The 24,327-nt window shown below is 32.0% G+C and overlaps 1 protein-coding gene across 2 annotated transcripts; it reads right to left on the bottom strand.

The window, feature by feature from the left end:
* Positions 1–394: 394 nt before the first annotated feature.
* LOC121123612 (uncharacterized) lies at positions 395–22,552 on the bottom strand. 2 transcript variants are annotated; one of them, XM_040718730.2, is made up of 5 exons: positions 22,353–22,552; positions 13,551–13,903; positions 11,392–11,554; positions 2,374–2,553; positions 395–2,317 (listed from the first exon to the last, which is right to left on the bottom strand). In XM_040718730.2, the coding sequence occupies exons 2-5, from the start codon at positions 13,737–13,739 to the stop codon at positions 2,043–2,045; spliced, it is 807 nt and encodes a 268-aa protein (XP_040574664.1). In that variant the 5' UTR covers positions 13,740–13,903; positions 22,353–22,552; the 3' UTR covers positions 395–2,042. The 2 variants fall into 2 exon arrangements, with proteins under 2 accessions (XP_040574664.1, XP_071746571.1); XM_071890470.1 differs by having other exon boundaries at positions 22,362–22,521.
* Positions 22,553–24,327: the final 1,775 nt, after the last annotated feature.

Here is a 24,327-nt window from a genome sequence, read left to right as displayed (position 1 = left end):
GCCTTCTCAGGACTGATAGGCTTGCAGAGGAGATCGCACTCGCGTTTTCTTTTTGTTGTTACTCCGTCATTTTTATACTTTGCTATAAAAATACTTATTTATTTTTATTTCAGCTGTCGTTTGGTAGCGTAAGGCAAACTCGCAATTCAAAATATCAGGATAAAATTGTAATCAAATGCTACTACAAATTTTTTATCTACACTCTCTATACTATTTTTTAATTTTACACTCGCCGAGATTTCTACCATTTCAACATCTCTGGTCCCATAAATATTCAATATAAAGACTTTTATTCATACATTATTTTTAACAATATGACAGCTTTAAGAGTTGAAATACTTAATTACCAATGAAAGGTTCTCTATAAAGATCTTATTTAATTTAATGACTTTAATACAGGTGAAAAACATCATTTATTTTCATGAACAATTTCTTTAAGAGGTCCAAACAATAAATGTTAATGAATTATAAGGCTTCTTCATAGAAAATTTCAGATTAATGCACTCACTATTTACAAAGATATTACAGAAAATTTACTATCCCCGTGTTTTTGTGGTGGAGTAGTCATTGAACTTAGAAAGTTTTTCAAAAGATCTGGAGTTCGAAGAATTGCTTCCAAAGAGCTAACCATATTATTATACAATATATTCTCTGATGATGAAGCCGTATTCAAAATGTAGGAGTGTTGGTGGATATTCTTTTGGATGGATACATAACGGTTGTAATGCTTCACAAGATTATAAGACGTGCCAACTAACAGTTAAATGTAAGCAAGTTCATGTATATATATATATTACTAATGCAATTTGCTTTCGTTTATTTTTATGAAGCTTAGCAATGATCCTTTAAAATGATTGAGTAGTACATTTATCGAACATATAAGGGCATGGAAAATATAACAAATATTTAACAAGCTAATGATATAATCAAATTTTTAAGAAGGGATAAAAAAGTATTGGATAAAAAGCGGATAAAAATGTGAGAATAGAAAAATAAAGCCACTTGGATGAATAAGGGAACAACTTTAAATGTTATAGTAATGGAACTAGGATTTAATTATCTACCATCATTGACTCTACAAAATATTATTAATTTGTTTTATAGCTATTTATGTTTTTATACTAGGTGTTCAAAAAGTCTGTGGCTATTATTAAAATAAAAATTTAAGAGTTTTTGTAGGAATTTTTTGGGTAAACATTCGGTTCGAACTTTTTGGCAGGATAGTTTTAGAAATGAGGTCAGCTGTTTAGGTCATATTAAATACTCGCACTCTTAAGTGGAGTGTGAAGAAATGGTTTTCTATCTCGGGGTCCCGTTTTCCAGAGGATTATCTAGGGTTTTATAACTATCATTTTGCCTTCTAATAACAGGATCAAGAGTGAAGGTTTTTTCATCACTGAAGAAAATGGCCCGGTTTGCATAATACTTTAGACAATTCAGGAGGATGTGTTTACAGCTCCGGAGACAAATGTTTTTTGTTTTTAGTCTGACTAAGGAAAGGTCATTTTTGAAGCCTTACGGACTTAGCACCCGCAATTTTTACGGGTTGTGACACTGTGGATTTGACAATTGCTTTTTTTAGCCACCTCAATCATTTTCATCATTGGATTGACTTCAAATGCCTCTCAGGCGGCTTCTAGAGTTAGTTTTGTTGATTGGCCACTTTGAAGTTTGTTTTTAATGTTATCTCCAGCCTCATAGGGGTTCCTCACCCTCCAGACCGTCTGGTTGTTGAGTATATTCATAATGTTGGTGTGACTGGCGCGGACTAGAACAGCAATCTTCCTTCCTTTGGCTTCCATTTTCCACTTGAGAGTATTCAATCTCACTTAAACAGTTCACATCACTTCTAAAACTATCGCATCAAAAAATTCGAACCAGATGTTGGCAAAGAAATGCCTACAAAACCTCTTAAATTTTCATTTTTATAAACTTCCAAGACTTTCCGAACACCGGGTATGTACTATATATTAGAGTGCAAGGGATATCGAATATAAAAAGGTGCCGAGTTAATCTGAATGGATTTACACGGCGGCAATGGGTCATGGTTTCTTCTTTAAAAGACTAGAGCTACTTTCTTCCAAATTCACTCTGCTATCTTGTGCAGGACTTGAAGGGACAATGGTCAATTCGGGCGGATTGATCCCGCTATGACACACCGGTTTATTATCAGTGGATATCTCAACGATGGCTTTACTCAAGCTACATTCCTTGCTCACCTCCTCCTTTGGCTTAAAAGTATAACCCAACTCCTCTCCTTCATTGAAGGAGCTCTCAATAATACTGTCTCGATGTCCCCAACCAAAGGGGATTAGTTCTGAAAATATGATATAAATCAATTATGACACTTAATTATAATCTAACACCAGTTACCTGGATGAACCCAATGTTTGATGTGATGAACATTCTCTATCTCATCAATTTCTGGGTCTTTCTCACGTTTGATGCTTCGAATCAGTCGTACACACACTTCAATCGAAAACATCATCACAACAAAACCTATCACAGCCAGTACTGGACCAAGTACCAGAAATATCTTTGTTCGTTTATAATCTGAAAGGGATGGAAAGGATACGAATATACGGATAAATTTATATAATTCCCGACCCTCATCATAAATACATCCGAGGTTAACTTTGAAACAAAACCAACAACATTAAAAATGCATTATATAATATATTAATATTAAATTGAATTGGATGTAATGTTGAACTTACTTATAATATTAATTATTAAATGCAATTTTTAATGTAAAACATGTTTACGCTTTTGAAATTATTAAATTATGTAAAGATTGCAAGAAAAGATGATTGAAGTGATGTCTCAAGATAAGTTAGAATCTGTTGCTCTCTTTGGTTGACGAGTTTGCCTCTGATGTAAGTGACCACTCTAAGAAAACTCAGAAATCTGGTCCCTCAGAGACAACTCTAGCTCTTACGTATGTTGAGACTAGGCTGCAAGAATAATCTTTCTTTTTTGTAAACCAATATTCCCAATTGAAATACGATTTTCTTATATTTTTATATAGTAAATTGACATAAGATTTCAAAATCTCAGGCCTGCATAAGTTCAAAAACTTAAGAACCCTATTTTCAAGCTCAAAATGTTATCAGGTGTTCACAAAATCTTGTAATAAAATGTCCCCTAAGACAGGGGTTTCCAAACTTTCTGTTCCCAGGGCACACCAAAAGACAAATATAAAACTATTGACACGCCTATTTTCAATTCAACTTAATTATTTAGATTATTATAAGTTATTATAAATAATGTATGGTTGTCACAAATCGTATGGGACACTTGAACTTGCCTCAAGACACACTGTATGGGAGCCACTTCCCATACGCACCTAATATTATCTGATTTGCATGTAGTAATGTGAATGATATGGATTTAATAATTGTTATTAAAATTAATTTGAAAATTTGGTAGAATTGCCGTTAGATCTAATCAAGTACAAATTTTATCTTCTGATTAATACACATCTCTTTTCATCCACCGTTGAGAGAGTTTTTCTAACATCACTCAATTATTAAAGGATAGACCCCAGAATTTAAAAGAATAAAAAATACGTTTGTCAATAAATCAAATATTTAATAGTTAAATCATTTGATTAATCATTTTATGGATTTTTAAAAATTTAAATATAATTTTATATCTTTAAGTTTTATTTATTTTTGCTCTTTATTTCTTTTCATTTTTTGGAATAAATAATTTATATTAACTTTAGGAAATTAATTACAATCATAAAGAGTTTTCAAATTCAAACCCTCCTATACGAGCAAAAAATGAGCACCGCTCATTTTTGATTAATCAAGAGAACGAGTGTGCTCAAAGAATTAGTAACTGAGAGGGAGAAATTTCAACCACTTTTTATATTAACTCTTCTAATGATATTTGAAATATAAAAAGTTCTCATTTCTGTGCAAGGGAGTCCACAGGGGTGGACTGGAGGGGCTGTAGTCCCCCCCACCCCCTCATTTTTTTTTTGCTCAGGACGAATAAATTTTGCACTAAAAGAGGGATATTTTTTTTTCAAAAAATATAATATTTGAAAATCCCGAATTCTGTTGATGTCACTACAAAATAAATGACTGAATGAGGGATACATTTGATACAATGAAGAGTCTTGTCAATAACCCTCCCTCTTGAATGGGATCCTCTACCCATGAAAGGAATTGTCTTTCATGCCTGGGATTTGGGAGTTAAATTTGACTTATTGAATCCCTCCTTTGCTTGAGGACTCTAAAGAAGAATCCCATCCTCATTACAAGGTTAAATTAAGATAAGGGAATCGACTAAGCTCTCTAGTCTTCTTATGTGTAATCTTTTCCAGAATTTTAGACTAAGAACAACAATATAAGAGTTTCCAAGGTGCCAAAAACACACACAATTCCATCAGTTAAATATAACTTCACAAGAAAAAAAAAAAAAAATGAAAATGGGACTACAGATTTCTGCTAATTTTTTTTTTCTGTTTCTAGTACTTTTCTTCTAGTAGTCCTTGTATTATCCCACCAACATAAACACAAACACTCTATTGCACCACATATTAGTTTTTTGAAAGTTGATTGGTTGAACTCGAATGAACAGTTTTTTGCTGTTAGTTATTACATACTAATAAACGAAGAAAGTTCAACGAGATTTGTAAAGAGTTGGCTAACATTCGGTGGCTTAAAACTAGTGTTGAGACTCGGTGGAGCACCGAATTTTATTTCTGTTGGGTCTTAAGGGATTTTCACAACTGATTTTTCTGTCCAGACCACTGTTTCAGACTGTGGACCGATATTTTTCGATATTAAATATACAGGGAGCGGGGATCAAATTGTCGCCAAAATATTTTTCTACAAAAAACAACACAAAATATACATTTTTTAACTTTTTTATTGAAAATTAAAACTATGACGAGCATATAGGTATAGAGTAGCCATTCATTCGATATAATCACCGTTGGCTTCAATAACGGCCTCAATACGGCCTCTAAACCGGCCGCAGGCTCTTCTGACCATCTCATTATCCATGTTGCCGAATACCTCCTTGATGGAGTCCATCAGGCTGGCCTCGGTGCTATTGGGATGTCTGTTGGTATGCCTCTCGACATAGCCCCAGACAAAATAGTCCAAAGGATTAAGGTCGGGAGAGTTAGGAGGCCACAAATCCTTGGTTACGACGTCATAACAGTTCTCGGTTAACCACTGCATGGAGATTTTGGACACATGGCAGGGTGCTGAGTCCTGTTGCCACACCCAGGGCCTGTCTCCGGCCACCCCTTGGATCCAGGGCTGAACCACCTTCTCCATAACATCCAGGTAGACCTCTGTATTGACCTTTAGACCTGTTTCAAACATGTGGGGAGGCATAACATCACCTTTACTGCTGACCACCCCGAACACCATAACCATTGCAGGGAACTTGGTCTTCATTACCTTCCTCACATGGCTGGTGCAGGTAGCTATCCACCTGCTGTTCTGCTTATTGACCTTCTGATCTTGACAGAAATTCTTTTCATCAGAGAAAAAACCACAGCATCCCGGGCTGCTTTGGGTGCTTGAGCTTGTTGAGCAATTTTGTTGACTTCATCAGCCTGTTGTCCTTTGCCTTCTGGGTCAAGATCTGGCCCACCTGTATCTTGTAGCTCCTGCACCTTAAATCCTCAGATACACAGTCCCTTATTGTTTTCTAATGACAGCCCAGATTCGGTGTCCCTGACCTTCCTGTCGGCGCCCTCCTCCTTGGGTGACCTCTTTATGGTGGCATCAACATCCCAGGTGTCCTCCAGCTTCTTACGGATACGCTGAACAGTCCGTTAATTCACTCCTAAGGTTGAAGCAATCGTTGAATTGGAGATTTCACATCCATTATTAACCAATGCCATGACTTCGGCGGACCTCGAAAGCTCCTCGTTCCACTTATAGCTCGCTCTTTATCTCATCATATGATCACGGCATGATGCTAACTGAACTACGTATCGTCAGCTGACGAGAATAGCTTTCCTATTTGGTAACCGGTTTTTTATTTGATAATATCGTCTTCAAGTTATCAAAGTTTAAAGTAGGAGACAATTTAATCCCCACTCCCTGTATATTGAGAGGCGAATTTTTGTTTCTTAGATATTATTGATGTAATCATCATACGGAGTTGTCCATTAAGATCTGGACACTTTGAATTTTAAACTTTAACAAGATATAATTGATTAGTTAAGAATATAATTTCAACACAATTAATACTATAAATAGATGTGTGTCTGAGCTCTCTTACTCATTAATGTAGTCGCCCTTAGCGGCACTGATGTCTTCCAGATGGCGGTGGAAGGCGTGCCACCCACTGTAGATGTAGACCTCTGTCATGGCGTCTCATTTCTGGCTGACAGTGGCTTTGAGGGCCTCTGTGTTTGGATGACGGAAACTGCAGGTCTTTCCCATGTCAGGCTGTAGTGGGCCAAAAGGGTCAAAGAAGAGTTCAAAATAACTCAAAAGAATCATTCAAAAGAGTTCCTTCATTCGTGGAGTCAAAAGTGGCCTCTTCACCCTCTTTTGGCTTTTTGCACCCACTTTTTTAATAGCTCTCTGGACATTCTGATGTGAAACCCAGATATCTCTTGTATGGGCCCTCATATCCTTGAAGGAAGGTTTCTGGGCTGTTATCTTTAATTCCTCCGGGTCCAGCTTGGCCTTTTTTTATTTGGAATATAAAATATTGAACAAGATGAACGACAGATGAAAAGGTATATGTCTTATATCCATTGCTAGTTCATTCATAAGTTTCTGAACATAATTTATTGACTCTTAACCGAGAAAAGACAATTCACACATCCTCCCACTCAACGTTACACTTGCCACTGATGACATTTACTATTCAGTTATTCAATTTAGGGTTTAAAGATGTTGAACACGTTTGAAATTTGTAAAGTAAATTGTTTATTGATTAGTTTCAACTTTCACTTTTCATAAATAAATAGTACTTATTACATATATATATTCTATAACCATTTTGAAAAAAACAACTTTGCCAACACTCAATGTAAGCCTTAGATTATAATTATATAAATTATATAGATATAGATATAAATTATAATCTTTTGAAGTTACTAATATAAGATTATTTTTTGTTTCTTGTGCAATATTATTTAGGATTTTTTAAATAATTTTTAGTTATATTTTGGTCTGTCTTTATTTTTTAAATTGAATTTTATTTTAAGTCAATTTGAAAATCCACTTGATCCATAAACACTGTACATTTCATGAATTTATAACAAAAAGTATCGACCCTTCCGAGAGGAAGTAAAAACCGGATATATACGGAGAAAAGTGAACGGCTCGTGACTTTAGGCCAGAAACCAGCTGCATTAATTTTTTTAACTTCTGATTGGGCTTTGTTTTCTTTCTCTTTTTGGAAGAAAAGTTGTGAGATACATTAATGAACATATCGTGTTATGAAGGTAAATAAAGACATGGAATACAAATCTATGTACAGATATTTACGTGATTACCTTTATTGTATCACGCAAGGATCATAAGTACAGGGGGTAGGGATTTTAAATCCGTAATAATATTAGACATCAATATCTTGGCAACAATGAAATCTATTTTTTTGAGAGTGTTCTCATCAGATTCAGCTAACAAAACTGTATAAGAAAAAAATAATAATATTGAGAGATCCTCCGAATACTAACGCCATTCAGACATTTTTGTATACCTCTGTACCAGGGGCGCGAACAAGGATGTAAATAACTCCGTGGATAATTATGCCACCGAGCTTAAGCTGATGTTAATATATTTGGTTTCATGTTATAATTTTAAATTGGTCCAGTTTGTCTAAGTTGGACGATTAAAAAAGGTTTAAAAAAAAACACACAAAAAAAACAAACATTTTAAAGACCTTTATTTTTTGTGCAAAGGAAATGTGCTTGCCGGATCTGAACCTCTCTGGACTACTATGTGTGTAGCGTCTTGAAAAGAAAGTCCAATAAACGTACACATAAAACTGTTGACTCCTGATGGGCTTTCATTATCGAGGCAGTGGGCAACATGGTTCAGGACCAGGTTGGAGGCTGTACTTGAAGCCAGTGGTGGTTGGTTTGAGTGATTGACTTCACTATGGAGCCCTTCATATAAGAGCCAAAGATTTGTGAATTGCTCAATTAATTTTGTGAAATATATTGTAATATAAATTATGCCTTAATTTTCAGGATTAAATATCTCCACCCTGTATAGCATAAAATAACTGATTATTTCGTTTATTGATCAAAGATGCTAAATGATGCCATGATTTATACAGAGAGACGGGAGAATCAACTGCTGTCAACAAAAATAAATTGGATATTTTTGTGTTAGGGAGTTAAGGGAGGGATGCACTTTATACTAAAAGAACTTTAAAAAAGAAAAAGAGGAGACAAGTTGGTTGAAATAAAAAGTAAACACAAACTATGTATGCATATGAATTATGTTCAGGATTCACGTAACCTCGATCGAAAAAATATTGAATATAAATACCCTTCGTAGACCTTTAGGTTTATGTATTTTTGTTTTAAATAACTTTTATAATTTTTTAGAGTATAAGTATGATTAAAATATTATGATATATATGGCTTTTATAAAAAATTTATGTTTCTGGTTTATTCTAACGAAAAATAGATAAACTTGTTCGAAACATTGACTTGTATTAAATTACATTTAGATGAATCTTAGTCAAAAGACGTAATAACAATGAACTGCGCAAGAGATGAAAATAGCGCATATACCATATTTTAGACGAATCAGAACTAGAGATTAGAAAAAAACATTCTTGATTGATATACATGGCGCCTCTTTTCATTACAGTCTCTTTACGTTGTACTAAGTACATACCATGAAGAAGAAGGAATGTTTTTTAGAGAGAAAGCAGTAGAAGAATATTGAATGTAAATATTATCTTCTCCATGTAAAAAAACAATAAATCATTCCATGTCTATAGGCTATTAACAAATGAAGCAAAGCAATAATGCACTCATATACTATTTTTCTTTACCTAGGTAGGTTAATCTTAAAAGTACATTAGACGAGAGAAAGGAAAGGCATTTGTAATACATGTAATAAATAAAAGCTTTTATTAAAACACAAAGTGGTTTAATTTTTTGTATCAAGCTAATTAATTATAGTCTATTAATTAGTTATCTAATGCATCTTATATACTTATGTACATATACAGTGTACAGCTTTTTTAATAATGCTTGGCAATCCGGCTGAAGATGGGCGTGGTTCCCTTCTTGAGGCAAGATTCTAACATTTCCTTAGGAATATAGTCAGTCGCTATCATGCATTGGGGTAGTGAGGAACGTGCGTTTGGGAAAAAAATATTGCAGAAAAAGGTTTAACAGAATATATTATTAAATTAAACTAATTGCAATTTAGCTTTTGAGTTTTTATTGGTGCGCTTTATAAAAATTCTTTCAATTCTAATTCTTTAATTAACCAAAATATGTTCAACTAATGTTAAACTGTATGTTTTGTATGTAAAGGTAGTAAAAAAATAATTGGGTCCCCTTCTTCTATTCATGTTTTTTTTGTTCTATTATTAATTAATCAACAATTAATCATTTCAATACGTGGTAAATAATTAAGCGTTTTATCTTTCAAAATTAGTGTTACTACTGATAGGAATCATGATTAAATAGTACTGCTGCGGGAATCATTATCAAAAATACTTATTCTTCTTCATTCGGAAAAAGTGTACAATGTACATGGATGACCATTAATCACCCTTATATTTATAAAGTACTATTTGTTGGTATAGGTTTAATATCTGGCGAGGCTTTGAACTTTTTCTTGTGGCTCCTTGTTTAAATATTAAGCTATAGAAGTTGCGTTTTTTTTATCAAAGCCAATGTTTAACATTCTATTAACTTGAATTGTTGTTACACATAATAATGAAGTTAAAAATCGGGGAAACTAACTCATAATTACCGCAAATGGAATTGACGAAACCAAAATTGTGCGTAATTAGTTGTTACAGTATCCTGATCATAAACATTATTCACATTTTCAGGCACCTATCCTGTGTTTTGCCTTGTTTACTAAGAAAAATGTAAAATATGGGATATTTTCTCTTTGTTTGTGTCTATTTTTGACACCCCTCAAACAATACTAAGTCAAACAATCACAAAACTGTCTAATTATTCTTGCTTGTACGAAATCTTATCTTTCTAACCCCATAAGTGCGTAAACCGGTCACACTTATAAAACGCGAGACACACATTACTAAAGCCATCTATTAGAAAAAGAATTGATTTTTTGTCACTATACCTATTATATACAAAATAAAACCCCAATGTTTCATGAACATATTTTGATCAATTATGGATTTCATGGTTCAACTTCTAGGATGAATTGTAATACATAGAAATGTTTACTATATTTTTAAAACCTATATTTTATATAAGATCTTTTATTTGATTCCTATTAAACTTGATTACTGTTGCATTGTTGGACAGCGTAATATAAAATAAATATAAACTTTGTAAATAATAATCAAGCTATATGCCAACCAAAAACTTTTAGTTAATTTTTATTTATTCTACCTGATTACATAAAAAGAAAAGGGCTTTGTAATTATTTGGTCTTTTTTAGGTAGGGATTTGTAGATTAATGTGAGTACATTTATTGCATATAAAGTTTTGATAGGCACTCTTGATATAATTACAAAAAAAAAATCCTATTTTAGGCGGAATTAATTATGACTAGAGTTGTAGAAAATATAATCAGTCAGTAGGGTTAAAAAAGAAACCGAAAGGTCACATGGTAATCATGAGGCTTGTAAATCCAAAGCATTTTTAGCATGCGATTTAGAAATGTGCTTTTTATTTTCTAAAGCTGTTATCATAAAGGAATCAATTGTGCATGTGCTAATGAAAGACAGAGGCCTCGTTAGGGAGCTATAAGTGTATGTCCAAAATGGAATCAGTGTCAAATTAAGGATCTACATCAAAGTAATTTCTTCCTAATTGTCTTTCAAATTGTCAATGTTAACTTTTTGTGTCTTTCTCTAGGCATTATCATAGATGAAAATAATAAGATAATGGATGAGTGGCTAAGAAAAATGGATATATTAATATTGAAACACCTTTTTTCACCTCAAATTTCAATTCGAGTTGGAGTCCGGAATAAAAGTACTCAACTCTAATTTAGAAATAATCAATTTTATCATTTTAAGGATAGTACCTTAATAATCATACATATCATTTTGAAATAAAATATGCTATAAGTCTCAAGCCTCGATTATAATCTTGTATCTAGCTCGTCAATGTGTACTCAATATGTACGTTGTACAATATATATCTTAGGTTGGAGAGAAATGCCAACATGTAAATCTTATAAAATAAAATAATAATAAAATACATTTCAGAAATTTTTTTTTTACCTTCCTTCAAGATAAAAAAAAGCGCAAAAACAACGAGGCCCATTATGAGAATAAAAAAACCCATTACATTCAAAAGTATGATGAGTTTGCGATCCACGATGCGTTTCTTTCTTGCATTCAAAATACGCTTATCTTGACGCCGAAATGGTATGTCCTCAATGTGCTGTAATAAACAAAGTATCAACAATATATGTAAATCTGTCTGTGTATTGACAAACGACAAATTTTGTATAATGTGAAGTAAGTGTTTTGACAACTACTTCATTTCTAATTCATAGTAACTAAAAAATGAATAATTGATCAAGATACTTTTTATAGTTATGATAAAGTTTTTCCTTTTAAAAAACTATAAAGTGATAACATATCTAGAAACTATTTCGTTAAAAAAACTATTGGTTTGATCTCTCTCAAGGGAAAAGTCAAATATAAAAATCAATAGTTTTTTAAAAAAAAAAAACAAACAAAAAACTAGGGATCTACAGTTACCAAATTGTCAGCCAATTCCGGTTCCGATACCACCTTTATGTTCAATTTTTATCTTTATTATGTATAAAGGAATTTCATAAACAAATATTTAACTTTTTATGAATAACGGATACAAAAAAAAAAAATACATAAATTTATCAATCATAACTAGTGTAAATAAAATATAATTTTAATTTTAAAAAGTTAATTAATCTCCGTGCTACCAAGAGTAAATTAACTTCTAGTTGTCTTATTTTACTGCTTCATCCACATGAGATCAAATGGTCTTGAACTGTCTCCAGTTCCTAACTGAGTTTTATATGCTTGGCCTAGGAATTTAAATATATATAAACCAGTGCTTGAGTCTAGATATGTCTTTTTAATAGTCCTGGGACGGATACTGATGACTCGAACTTGACTTAAACAATATGGACTCAACTTCAGTTCTGTTATAAACAATATTATTTAATAAAAATACTCTCTTAACCCCAATGTGCGTAGGGTCGCGCCCAGGTAATTACTGAAGAAAGGTATATACGTTATCAATATGGACTTCAAAGAAGATTCCTAAGTTGGTTGGAGTAATTATAATACTATAATTTTTACTTATACTTAATCAGTGCAACTCCATTATTTATTGTAAAAACAATAAATTAAGCTTACTAAATGGTAAATAGAAAATTTACCATTTTTCCGTTGAATTTAATATGATTTAATCGTAATTACAAGTTTTCATATTTATCAGTCCAATAGTTGGATTAAAATATGCTAAATTTCAATCAACTTCAATTAACGTTATTTTGAACATATAAATTTTTTTTTTTTAAAATAATTATGAAATATTTTTTATTCTCAATATAGTAAGCTCAACTTATTGTTTTTACAGAAAAACTTTAATTTGAAGAATATGGACAGAATTCAAGAAAATAATCATTTTTTTTCGTTGAAAATGTAAATTTTCAAAACTTTAGGGGCATTGAGCTACCTCTAAATATTCTTCAAACCTGTTTAAACTTTTCTTAAATGTTTTTTGTACAATTAGAAGCAATTTTTACACCTAAGCCATTTTTTTTTTTAAAGATTTTATTCTCATCTTAATATAAGACCTTTAAAATTAGGTTTGTAATTTTGTAACTTTTTCAATTTGGCAGTGCGTTTACAACAATGGCTCCAAAACTCATTTATCAAATATGAATCGCACACATGGTTTTAAAAGGTTAAGTAGATAGGCAATTTTTAAATAACTACTAAAGCCGATTTGGAAAATGAATGGAGTAAAATCAAAGTATATAATCCTTAGTCTTTTTGCCTCCTCTAGACATAAACGAAAAAGTTTTTAACAAGATTATTTAACCCAATTAAGGAATTCCTTATTATTGAAGAAGGGTAAAAAATACAACTTAGCTTCTGAGCGTAAATGTAAATTATATATTAATGGAAAAATATATTATATTGTTTATATAATCAATTAATTTCCAATTAATTAAATTCAATTATAAAAAAAAAAAAAAAAATTTATAGGAGACATGATTAAGAATAAATGAGTTTTTCATTTTTCATAACTTTAATTTAAGATGGTTTCTATGTCAACGCACCATATAATAAGTCAATTCTAAGAATATCTCATTAAAATATTTCTTAAAAGGGTATTTAGAAAAACAAAACAAAAAACAACAACTTCATAACCAACTTACATGAGGGATTTTGATTTTTATGCCTTTATTATGAGTACTCATTTCTATTTTGGATATGATTGGTTCTTTAGAAATGGATTTCGGAGTTAAGGCACCTAACACTGTATTGGATGGACTGGATGGATAATTTCCATCCTCATCTTCCGCATTCTTAAATTGCTCTTGAATCACTTTGTAAATGACGTTCATCTTGTTTATTCTTGTTGGGAAAAAGGGTGAAGGGAGTAAGAGAAAGGTTGAGTGATAAAAGCATTCCTTGGGAATACACTCTATGCGTCCATTCTTGTTGGGAATAGGTTTTTTTCTTCAGCCGTTTTAAATTATACAGACGTGTTTATTTGTTTTCCAATGCTCTGAAAATTAGAACGTTATTATTATTAGTAATATTATTAATAAAACAATGTATGACTGTCAATCTGTACGAGAAACAGTCACAGTCTACACAGCATATAGTGCTCACTGATGTATGTTATGCACATGATTTATTTCGATCTAAGAAAAACAATGTAGTTGTATTAATAAAATATTACAGGTGTGTGCATGCAGGACTGAACGTATTTACAGGGTGCACCGTATATAGTGCCCCTTGAAGTATATTATATACATATTTTTGATCTAAGAAATAACAATGTAATCGTATTCATATTTTTTGTTTTTTTTTGTTTTGTGAGCTCTCTAGAGACTAAAGTACTCATCTGTCAAGCCAAAAGTTTTTTTAATTTTTTATCTCAAACTCTTAAAATCCTTCTTTCATTCTAGAGGAGAGAACACAACATATGAATTGATATAAGTATTGAGTAGTTACATGTGAGTGTCCTCATAAAAAACGGAGAATAATACTGTTGATTTCTTAGAGTGTCATCTTCTATATTATTCAAGCAAAATTTGTCTTTTAGTCGACGCCTAATTATTTAGGGCAAAGCTGGGTACTCCTACCAGCTAGAATATATATGTAAAGGAATTAGGGAACAGTAAGGCTATCAAACAAAGCGGTGAAATTAATTATCTTGAGATATCCTCGGTTATGTTAAAACTTTTTCCTTAGCATGGTGTTACTTTTGAGAAACTGCAGATGATGTCACTTTATGCCTTAGGTACTCATATGATGTAGCCATACGAATTACTAATTAAGCCAAAAAATGAAAATTTTCAAATATATGTCAAGCACCTAACAAAGATCATGCAAAGACATTTTAAGTGTCAAAGTATCAAAACACCGATACATATTTGGTACAAGTATGAGGAAATGGGTATCGTGACAACACTATGAAAATTTTGCCGACTTGATACTGTACACTTCAGACAATTTCCCCTGGAAAAACACTCAAGACTTCATATCATAAGCTGATAGAAGTTTAGTCTAACACATTTTTAATTGAATTTCAAGAGTTTAACTTAAAACACAAAATGTTACTACATTATTGGATTAATTTGGATGAAGAAAACTTTATTCATAACTAAGAACGGAGCATGTGTTAAATTTTATTCAGATACATATAGACATTATACAGTCATGTGCATATTAGTTGGGAGAAGGTATAAATGATATAATATTGCAGAAAAATATATTTTGTTTAAAAAGGAACTTGTCAATGGAAAAATATTACATTTTAGTTGTCAATATCTCCTCCTTTGTATTTATGACCCTGTTAACTAGATTTGGCATTAAATCAAACAAGTCAGGGCACAGTTTATTGAAATCATCAATATAATAGCAGAACTGAAATACTGTCAAAATTAGCTTGTTGAACAATCACATTTTTTGAACTTAGCTGTCATTATTGCCTATAGATTTTGTGTAGGATTATTGTCTGGGAAATTATCTGGCCTCTCAAGAACATCAATCGTAGATTCTTCAAAGATTTTTTGGATTTTCTTTGATGTTTAACATTGAGCCTAATCCTGATAAAATATTCCTATTACCCTCTGGGAAATGACTTTGAGATACTCTTCAAAGAAGAAAGTATATTTCTTTTTATTACATTCATATATTTTTCTCTATTCATCATTCTTGTTACAAGTATCAGACACTCAGGACCAAAAACGCTAAACGTATCACAGAAACATCTTTTCTTTGCTTCCTACTCTTCAAAATGTCGGGAGAATTTGGCAGCGTGTTACACATCAAAGAAAACGCCAAAATTATTTAAAGAATCTGACTTAAAGCCTGTATAAATTACATGTGTAATAATGAGCGATATTGGAAAAGCTAATTGCAACAGTTTTTCAAATTTTCTATCATGATGATCAGGTTTGCATCAATCCTTATTTATTTGGCCCTGTCTAGTCTTAGTACCGGTCTTATTGGTCCTTCGGACTGTCAGTCCCTGACACAGGTCCTTAAATGTCAGTCCTTGGATTTTTTTTCTGAGAATGTAGATGGTTTATTAAGCCAGATAACATATATAAGATATGTATTGAGAGCAGTGTATTTATAGACTACGAACATATTATATAATAATTAAACAAAGGAAGAACACCCTCAATGACGTCACGAGGGATCAATTTTACTTCCTATAAGTACCAAGAAATGGGACTGTATCAGATCGGACTGGACCGTGGATCGACATAAAACTAATGATGATGATTTTGATAGGGCGAACATATTGACTATTAATTTATGATATTTTTCTGAAATGTTGTCTCATTTCCCCCTTGTCCCAACTAATATGCACAAGACTGTATTATTGACAACCTCCTCATAATATACAAAAAGGCACAAAGTACATGAAAGGACTTGAAATTTAGCACATATTTTGTTTGTTAGTACATAAATTCCCGTCATAAATAAATATTTTCCCTTAGCTTTCTAAAATGCATATTCAGCACGCACGTAAATATTAGTTTGGATGTTAGTATAAGGTCCCTTTTTGACACATTGAATAGGCAAGCAATGCATAACTGCTTGCATAAGAAAGGGAAAAGAAGCATTCATAAATCTTGGGCGGGAACCGCATGAATGATTATATTTATACAACTTCTCTCTTCCCAATCTATTATAAACATTTAATATAAAATATTCATGTACATGAATTTATAAATGTATGCATTACAAAAACACATCAAATAAAAAGAAATATAATTTATTTATTGAGCGATAATCTCTTGTTGTAAATATTTCTTAGTACTTTAGCACGTGTTTAAATATGAAACTTGAGGTTTTGATGTAGGAAATACATGTTTATTGCATGAAAGTAATAAATAATATTTTATTTGAAGTATTTCTCATCGTTATCTGGTATGATTTTTTAAACTGTATAAAACAAAACTTTCAATGTGTATTATTATGAGACATAAATAAAACTTTTTTGACATGTAAAAAATGTTTGTTTTCCCTTTGGGAAAATGGAATTAAGACGGTCCCACACTGTATTTCTCCTTTTTCAAAGAAAAAGCTATATTTATTCTTTCAAAAGGCCTTCATTTCTAGTTCCTCTCTAAGTAATCAAAAACTCCGAGTGACATTCTATTTTTTATGACATTTATACAGCAGGGGGGTGCCCCCTCCCTGACGCAACAGCACTGATGGATATCACATATCGGGTGGTTCATTGAAATCTGAAAAATTACTAATTCAATAATTAATTAAGGCTGACTGATTGAAATTAATTCATATTTTGATATGTGTATTACAGCATAATACTCGTGATTTCCATTTGCACGCTCAAAGGAGCTGTGCGTCTTCAGGACCACCATCTACGCCGTCAGAAACGTTATAAAGGAAGAAGGACTTTCTCAAAAAGACCAAACTGGACTTGGAGGAGTTATAGAAAACAGCTAGATATAGAACTACTATAAAAACAATTGTCCGGAGGGTATGAATGCTTTCATTGAGGAGACCAATGGATTAGTTTTTATATTTTTTATTATTTAGTGTGGGTTTTTTTAATGATTATTTGATTATTGGAATGTTTAATTGTTCTTAGGTGTAGGTCTTGGCTAGGAGTACTAATTTTAAGCTGAAATGCTTATTTATGTTAATAAAACGCAATTCCTCTTTGCATATATTATTTTATGTTTTTTATATATCTGTATATCTATCTATATATATGATATAAATAAAGATCTAAAAAAAAAAAAAAAAAAAAACTAGGCCAATACTCTCAGGTTCATGGCCATGCAAGAGATCTCGGGGTTTCACTACAGTCAAAAAAGAGTGTGGAAAGAGCCTTGTGAGGGTGGAGAGGCCACTTTTGACACCAGCAACGAAAGAAACCCATCTTCTCCGTTGCAAAACTCTTTTGAATGATTCTTTGGAGTAATTTTGAACTCTTCCTTGACACTTTTGGCCCCTACAGCATGCCGACAGGAAAGCCTACAGTTTCCGTCATCAAACACCGAGGCCCTCAAAGCCACTGTCAGCCAGACTTGGTACGCCATGACAGATGATTTCAATCGCAGCAGGTAGCTGGCCCTCTGCCGCCATCTGGAAGCCATCAGTGCCACTAAGGGCGGCTACATTAATGAATAAGAGAGCTTAGACACACATCTATTTATAGTATTAATTTTGTTGAAATTCTATTCTTAACTAATCAATTATATCTTGTTAAAGTTTAAAATTCAAAGTGTCCATATTTTAATGGACTACTCTGGGGACTGTGTCTATTGTCATAAAGTCATTGTAAAAGAGTGATTATCAAACCCTCCAGACTCGAATACCTTGAGTATACATTGTACAGAGTTCTGTGGCATGAATGTTTGCTAATGACAACTTTGTGATTTTTAAGCAAACTTTTTGTACTATTTTGTTAAAGTAAGTTTCTTTATACAAATTGTTTTGACATTTCTTTTTATCTCGAAACCAGCCTTTGTTAATCTCGAGAGAGATATAAAAAGAAAAAAAAACATACTTTTAAGAAATTTTATTCGTTGAGGAACAACGTTCCTATATTTTCTTATGTATATATTTTTTAATATTATTATTATAAAAAACATCAAAAGAAAAAACAAAATCGTTACTCTCATTGTTTGAATATGCCATATAAGTTACATGGCTATAAAAAAATAAATGTGAAAGAGACCTACTACATTGGTATATAATACTCATTACATCATTTTAAGAAAGTATTCAGTTCGTTTCTTTTTAATAAATTTATTACAAAACCCTTAGTGGTAATAATATGATTTTGATATCGGAATATTATTTAAATACAATGAATATAAAAAAGAGACATGAGAATGCTACAAAAATCCCTACTAAAAACTTACATTAGCAAAGTATATATATTTTTTTAATGACTCTTAACGAGCTCATCCGTATTTATTAATCACAAGACTCATACGGGCCACAAAAAATAAAACAAACAAAACAGCTCTAAAAATATAATCCCAGAACACTAAAATCCTTAACCCCTTACATTTCGAATAATTCACAAAAAAACACAACTATTATACGTTCCAGCTATCATTAATTATTTAATCCAAGCTAGGAGTGAAGAAAATAAAAAGATAGCTAGAACTGTATGATTGAAGCTAAAATGTATCAGTCCTCTTAAGTTCTGAATGGTAAAAAAGATCAGACCGATAAAAAACAAAGGCTAGAAGAGGGGAAAAAAGACTAAATAAGAAATCAGTCTTAGGACCGATTCAATACAAAAGTTAATTAATTAATTTTTTTGATAAATATGTACTTTTAGTTTTAATCATTGTTTGACAAAACAAAACAAAATGTCTAAGCAACGAGACAATAAAGTCGAAGTATCTACATTGCTTCGTGTGGGATAATCTCCAACTGAGACTGCAAAGCAGACAGGCTCACTCACACCACCGTCTACAACATTAAAAAGCGGTTGGATGACAACAAAGAAACAGAGTGGAAGCTTGGTCAGGGTTGAAAATACTTTCTGGAACTGGAGAGTGTCAAAAAGGATTCGAAGCAGAGCCATTAAAATTAATTCGCACACATGTAGCCAAAACGGGTGTGTCCGATTGGACACTTCGAATTGCTGTTAAAAAGAGTCTACTTACGTGTGGGGATGTCATTGTTAATGTTTGAAGTCCGTGCCGGACGTCTGCAACGCTGTCGAGCCCTTTTATTGACATGAAGTCTGCTCCAGCTGGCTATTGCATCATCTTCAGTGATAAATAAATTATGCCTTCTAGCTCCTTGTCTAGGCTAAGGCATGACAGTTCAGGTACCGAAACATTAAGGCCCTGAAATTAGTTCTCAAGGAGGAGTGAAATACAATGAACAATGATTATGTGAAGAATGTGTGTGTCAACTTCCGTAAGCGCCTATAGGCCAACATCAATGCCAATGGTGGCTACATTGAGTAAATTAATTGTATATAAATCATGTATCAAAAATTTTAGTCACGTAGATCTTGTTAAATGTTGTAACGTAAAGTGTAAAATTAATTTCCTCGTACTCCGTGCATTGTCCATGTTGTATTTATTAGTTCTGCTTGCGTAAATAATTTACCCATTTTTGTAATTGTAGTGTCAATTTTAATTCTATCCCCCCTCCCTCTGCGAACATGTCAAAATCTTCTTTTACAGCATCATAATAAAGTGTCTTTAGGGTAGTGATAATTGACTCAATAGTTCCTTGTATTTTGGACTTTCCAAAAGAAGATGGATTATCCTCTCAGGAGGAGCCTTGCAGAAACCGTAGATAGTTATGGGGGAAAATAAACTGGATTCAACGATCAGGGGTGTCCACAGGGGTTGGGATGGAGGGCCTGTAGTAGCCCAAAAAAAAAAAAAAAAAATTAAAGAATTTTTGCTTTTTATAAGAAAATTTAATATTTGATTTTTTTTTTCAAATTTTTTTCTTTCTCTAAAAGTTTAATATTTCAATTTTTTTCTCAAATTTTTATTTTCTGTTAATAGATAAGTATCTTTGAAATTTTTCTCCAAAAAATTTTATATTTGAAATTTGTTTCCAAAAAATCTAATATTATAGTAACAGCTGTGAATTTTTTTTGAATTTTTTTGAGAATAACTGTTGATTTTTGATTATTTTTTTCGTTTTTTTTTTTCGTAAATAGCTATGGGTTTTTGAATTTTTTTCCAAAAAAATTAATTTTCTATTAATAATTGAAATTTAATTTTTAAAATATTTTTTCAGATAAATTTAATTTTTAAATTTTAGTTTTTTTCAAAAAAAAATCCAAAAACCAATCCCCCCCCAAAAAAAAAAAATATGTATATAATTCTATGGACGCCCCCTTACGATGATCTTGACATTACGGTTTTTGATTCTTCCTTTATTTTCAACCTTATAGCAGACCACACAATGGCCTGTTGAACAATTGCTCTGAATGTCTCTTAAAGTCCGCGATACAATGAGACCCCTTGTATAGAACATATTCAATATTCATCCATTATAATAATTAATTAATGGGTTATCCCTATTACTTAATAGAAAGGATGGGTATTTTAATATACGAACATCATATATCCATTAAAGTCAAAATGTTACAACTATATAATTAATTATAAAAATGTTTATACAGGATGTAACAACAAAATCCGGTACTTTAGATTTCTGTTCATTTGAGCAACGTTATTTTCAGGGAGAATCATGAAAGCAACACTCATTGGAGCAATTATTTATTTGGGCTAGCTTTTTTTTCAGCGTCGTTCATTTCAAGGACATCTTCATATAGTAAACAATACAAAATGAACGACTTCATTATCAAAAGTCATCACCCTCCAAAGTGGTATTTGAAATCAAAGGGAAGAAATATATTAGGAGTAACTAGGACTCCTATCGGATTGCGTCTCAACTCTGCAAACTTCTGTGGAGGGATGAATTTACAAAACTTATTGAGTGGGATAACATTCAAAACTTCCATGATTATGTACTTCTGCAGTAAGATCTTTAAACAAGGGTTCTCCTATCATCTTCAATGTCAAAACCATTGATTCATGAGCAATTTTTGATTTTGTTCAAAACTAAATGTATTTTGTTCTTTTTAGGAAAAGTCTTCAAATGAGTTGAGACGGATCTTTTTGGATGCTCTTTTATCACTCTGTTAGCTTCATTGAATGAATAAATATTCGACATTCTGTAAGGAAAAAATAAACTGGTTCACTATATGAAACTGTCGCTGAAATGAACGAGGCTGAAAAGAAGCTCACCCAAATAAATTCTCGCTCAACATGAATGCAAGCCAGGATGACAATATTGTGCAATGTTTTCTTTTTGTGGTGATGAAAAATACATATAAATATTTTCCTTAGTACCCAAAACACAGACTTGGTGACAACAACGACGCAGGACAGTAGATTTCTAGCCTTTTACACTTCCAGAGGCAGAACTTAGCTGCACTGTTTTGATGATTTTGAGTAACAACAATCTGGATATTAGTAATGTTGAGGTCTCAAAGATGACAGGGATCGACAGAAAAAGGGTTGAGGAAGACCCTGGTGGAGAACAAGGATCCCAGGAAAGTAATTACAAGGAAGGAGATGCCCGAGCACAACCAGAATATCGCCTCCTAACTCCTCTGCCCTGAATCTGATGTACTATTTTGTTTAGAGCTACCTTGAATCAAAGGCCAACAGAGGTTATCACACCACCAAGAAGTCCCGGATCATCTTCATTCCCCTTGAATGCAATGTTATAGATCGGATTACAGTTTCCAGGGACGACACGCGGTTCAGGATCGGAAGCAAGGTTGTTATTGAGGACCACGTAGGCTTTATTGAGTAGGATATATTTTCAATGTGCTACTCCGTTTTTGTTTAATGAATAAATCTTAAAAAATGACCGTTTTATATAAATTTAAAGTAGATAGATCAAAAGCGCTGGATTTCATTGTTATTGTCTATGTATAATTTATAAAATGAATTTACCTTTCGTACAGGATTTTTGAAGTGATCAATTTTTTTCTTTTTTTCCAAATACTTTTATTAAGAGATCCCTTTATAAAACACGGAGTGAAGGACAAAGCGTTTCATTACGTACAATCTTCCCAATTGAAGAGGGACTGCATTGTGTGTTGATAAAGAATGGAGTAAGACTGTTTCTATCTGGCTTTCCCTTCGTTTGCTTCTTTTTATTATTATTCTCTTCTCTCTCTTTTATACATAAAAATGTTCTCTCCGATAATAAGCCTAAAAAAATGAGGGGTAGTCAAATGCAATTTGAGAGAATATTTTCATTTCTTCAATTATTATTTATTGTTGTAAATTAAAATGTATGTATGAATATATCCTATCGAGTATAATATAAACCATGAGAGGGAAAGAGGAGAAGAGTAAGCCCTAGATCACAACTTATATGTAAAAGTACAACGGACGCATCATGTAGTGTCCATCAAAGTTAAGATAATTCTCAAGAATATATCTTTTTTTTTTTAGAAAGGTGTGTACCTGGTGGACTATGTTATGTATAGCAATAAATATATATATATATTTGAATAGCTCTTTAGTAGAAGTAATCACTTAAAATCTCACCTATATCCAAATAAAAGAAACTCTAATTTTTCAGGTGAAAAGTAAACTATATCTTTATTTTTCTTATATCCAAAGTATACAAGTTGAGTGAGTTTTTTTAAATCTGGAGCAAATAAATACCTCAATATCTTGTTAATCCTGAGATCTATGTTTATGAAAGTGTGCTCATCAGATTCAGCTGACAAAATTCTATCAGAAAAAGTACAAAATCAACGAAATGTCCTCCCTGCCATTATTGTGTGCATCCGTGCCGGACGGACTGCTCAGAATGCAAATAGCTCCATCGATAATTGTAATAGGGACCTGATATTATTCGTAAAAGATTTGGTGTTATGGTAGAGTTTTAAATTGGTGCAGGTTGTCCATATCGAGTAATTGGAACCGGAGTTACTCCCGGAAAAAATAACATTTTTGAGTAAAAAAAAAAACCGTGCACATAAAACTTTCGACTCCTTACAGGCTTCCATTTTTGAGGCAGTGACCAACATCGGGACCATGTTGGAGGCTGTAGTAGAAGCTGGAGAGGGTTAGTTTGAGTGATTAACTTCAATATGGACCCCATAATGTTTATGTAAAAGATATGTGTAAATTTTGAATTAATTTTGGAAAATATATTTTCATAATACATTATCCATAAATTTTCCGGATTTAAATTTTTTGGATGCTTATGTAAATAAGTAATTTTGAAACTCTTTATTTCGACGCTGTTTTGACAACAAAAAAAATAAATATCGGGGGTACTCATGACATGTACTCGTATTGATGGAAAAAAAAATGTAAAATGAATTTAAAAAGAATTCAGAACAAAAATATTGGTCCCAGAATTCCTTACGATTTGTACCTATAAAAAAAATGAAAAACCCTCAATAGAATTCTTCATTCTTATGAATTCATATAAAGTTGATAAAAAAGTGGCGAAAAATTTAAATTTATTCAGATTTTTTTCTCCATGCAAAGTATTACATTTATGAAAAAAAAATTGTACAATAGAGAACGTTGAGATTTTGCAGAAGAAATAATATATGTGTAAATTGAGTATGATTGATGGAACATAAGAAAGACTTTATTATTTACATTAAAGTTGTTCCCATTTATTTTGGACGATCAAATGTGGATCATTTAAATAGTGGAGGGAGCTATTTTCATCCGAAAGTTCATTTAATTAAGTTACGTTGCATATTTACAAAAGTTGACGTCACTTTTTAGGAAATTTCGTATAGATTAGTCTCCCACTAAATTATGATCCCGTTCAGAATATATTTTAGCAAACTAAGCCATTTTTTTTTTTTTCAATCTTATTTTTTTTTCAGACAATACCTTTTGATTTCTATTTTTTTAAGGAGATATCAAATATTGTTTGTTTGTTTTGTAA

Source organism: Lepeophtheirus salmonis, chromosome 8, assembly GCF_016086655.4.
Source record: "Lepeophtheirus salmonis chromosome 8, UVic_Lsal_1.4, whole genome shotgun sequence".
NCBI lineage: Eukaryota > Metazoa > Arthropoda > Copepoda > Siphonostomatoida > Caligidae > Lepeophtheirus > Lepeophtheirus salmonis.
This window is presented reverse-complemented; position numbering and strand designations above follow the sequence as displayed.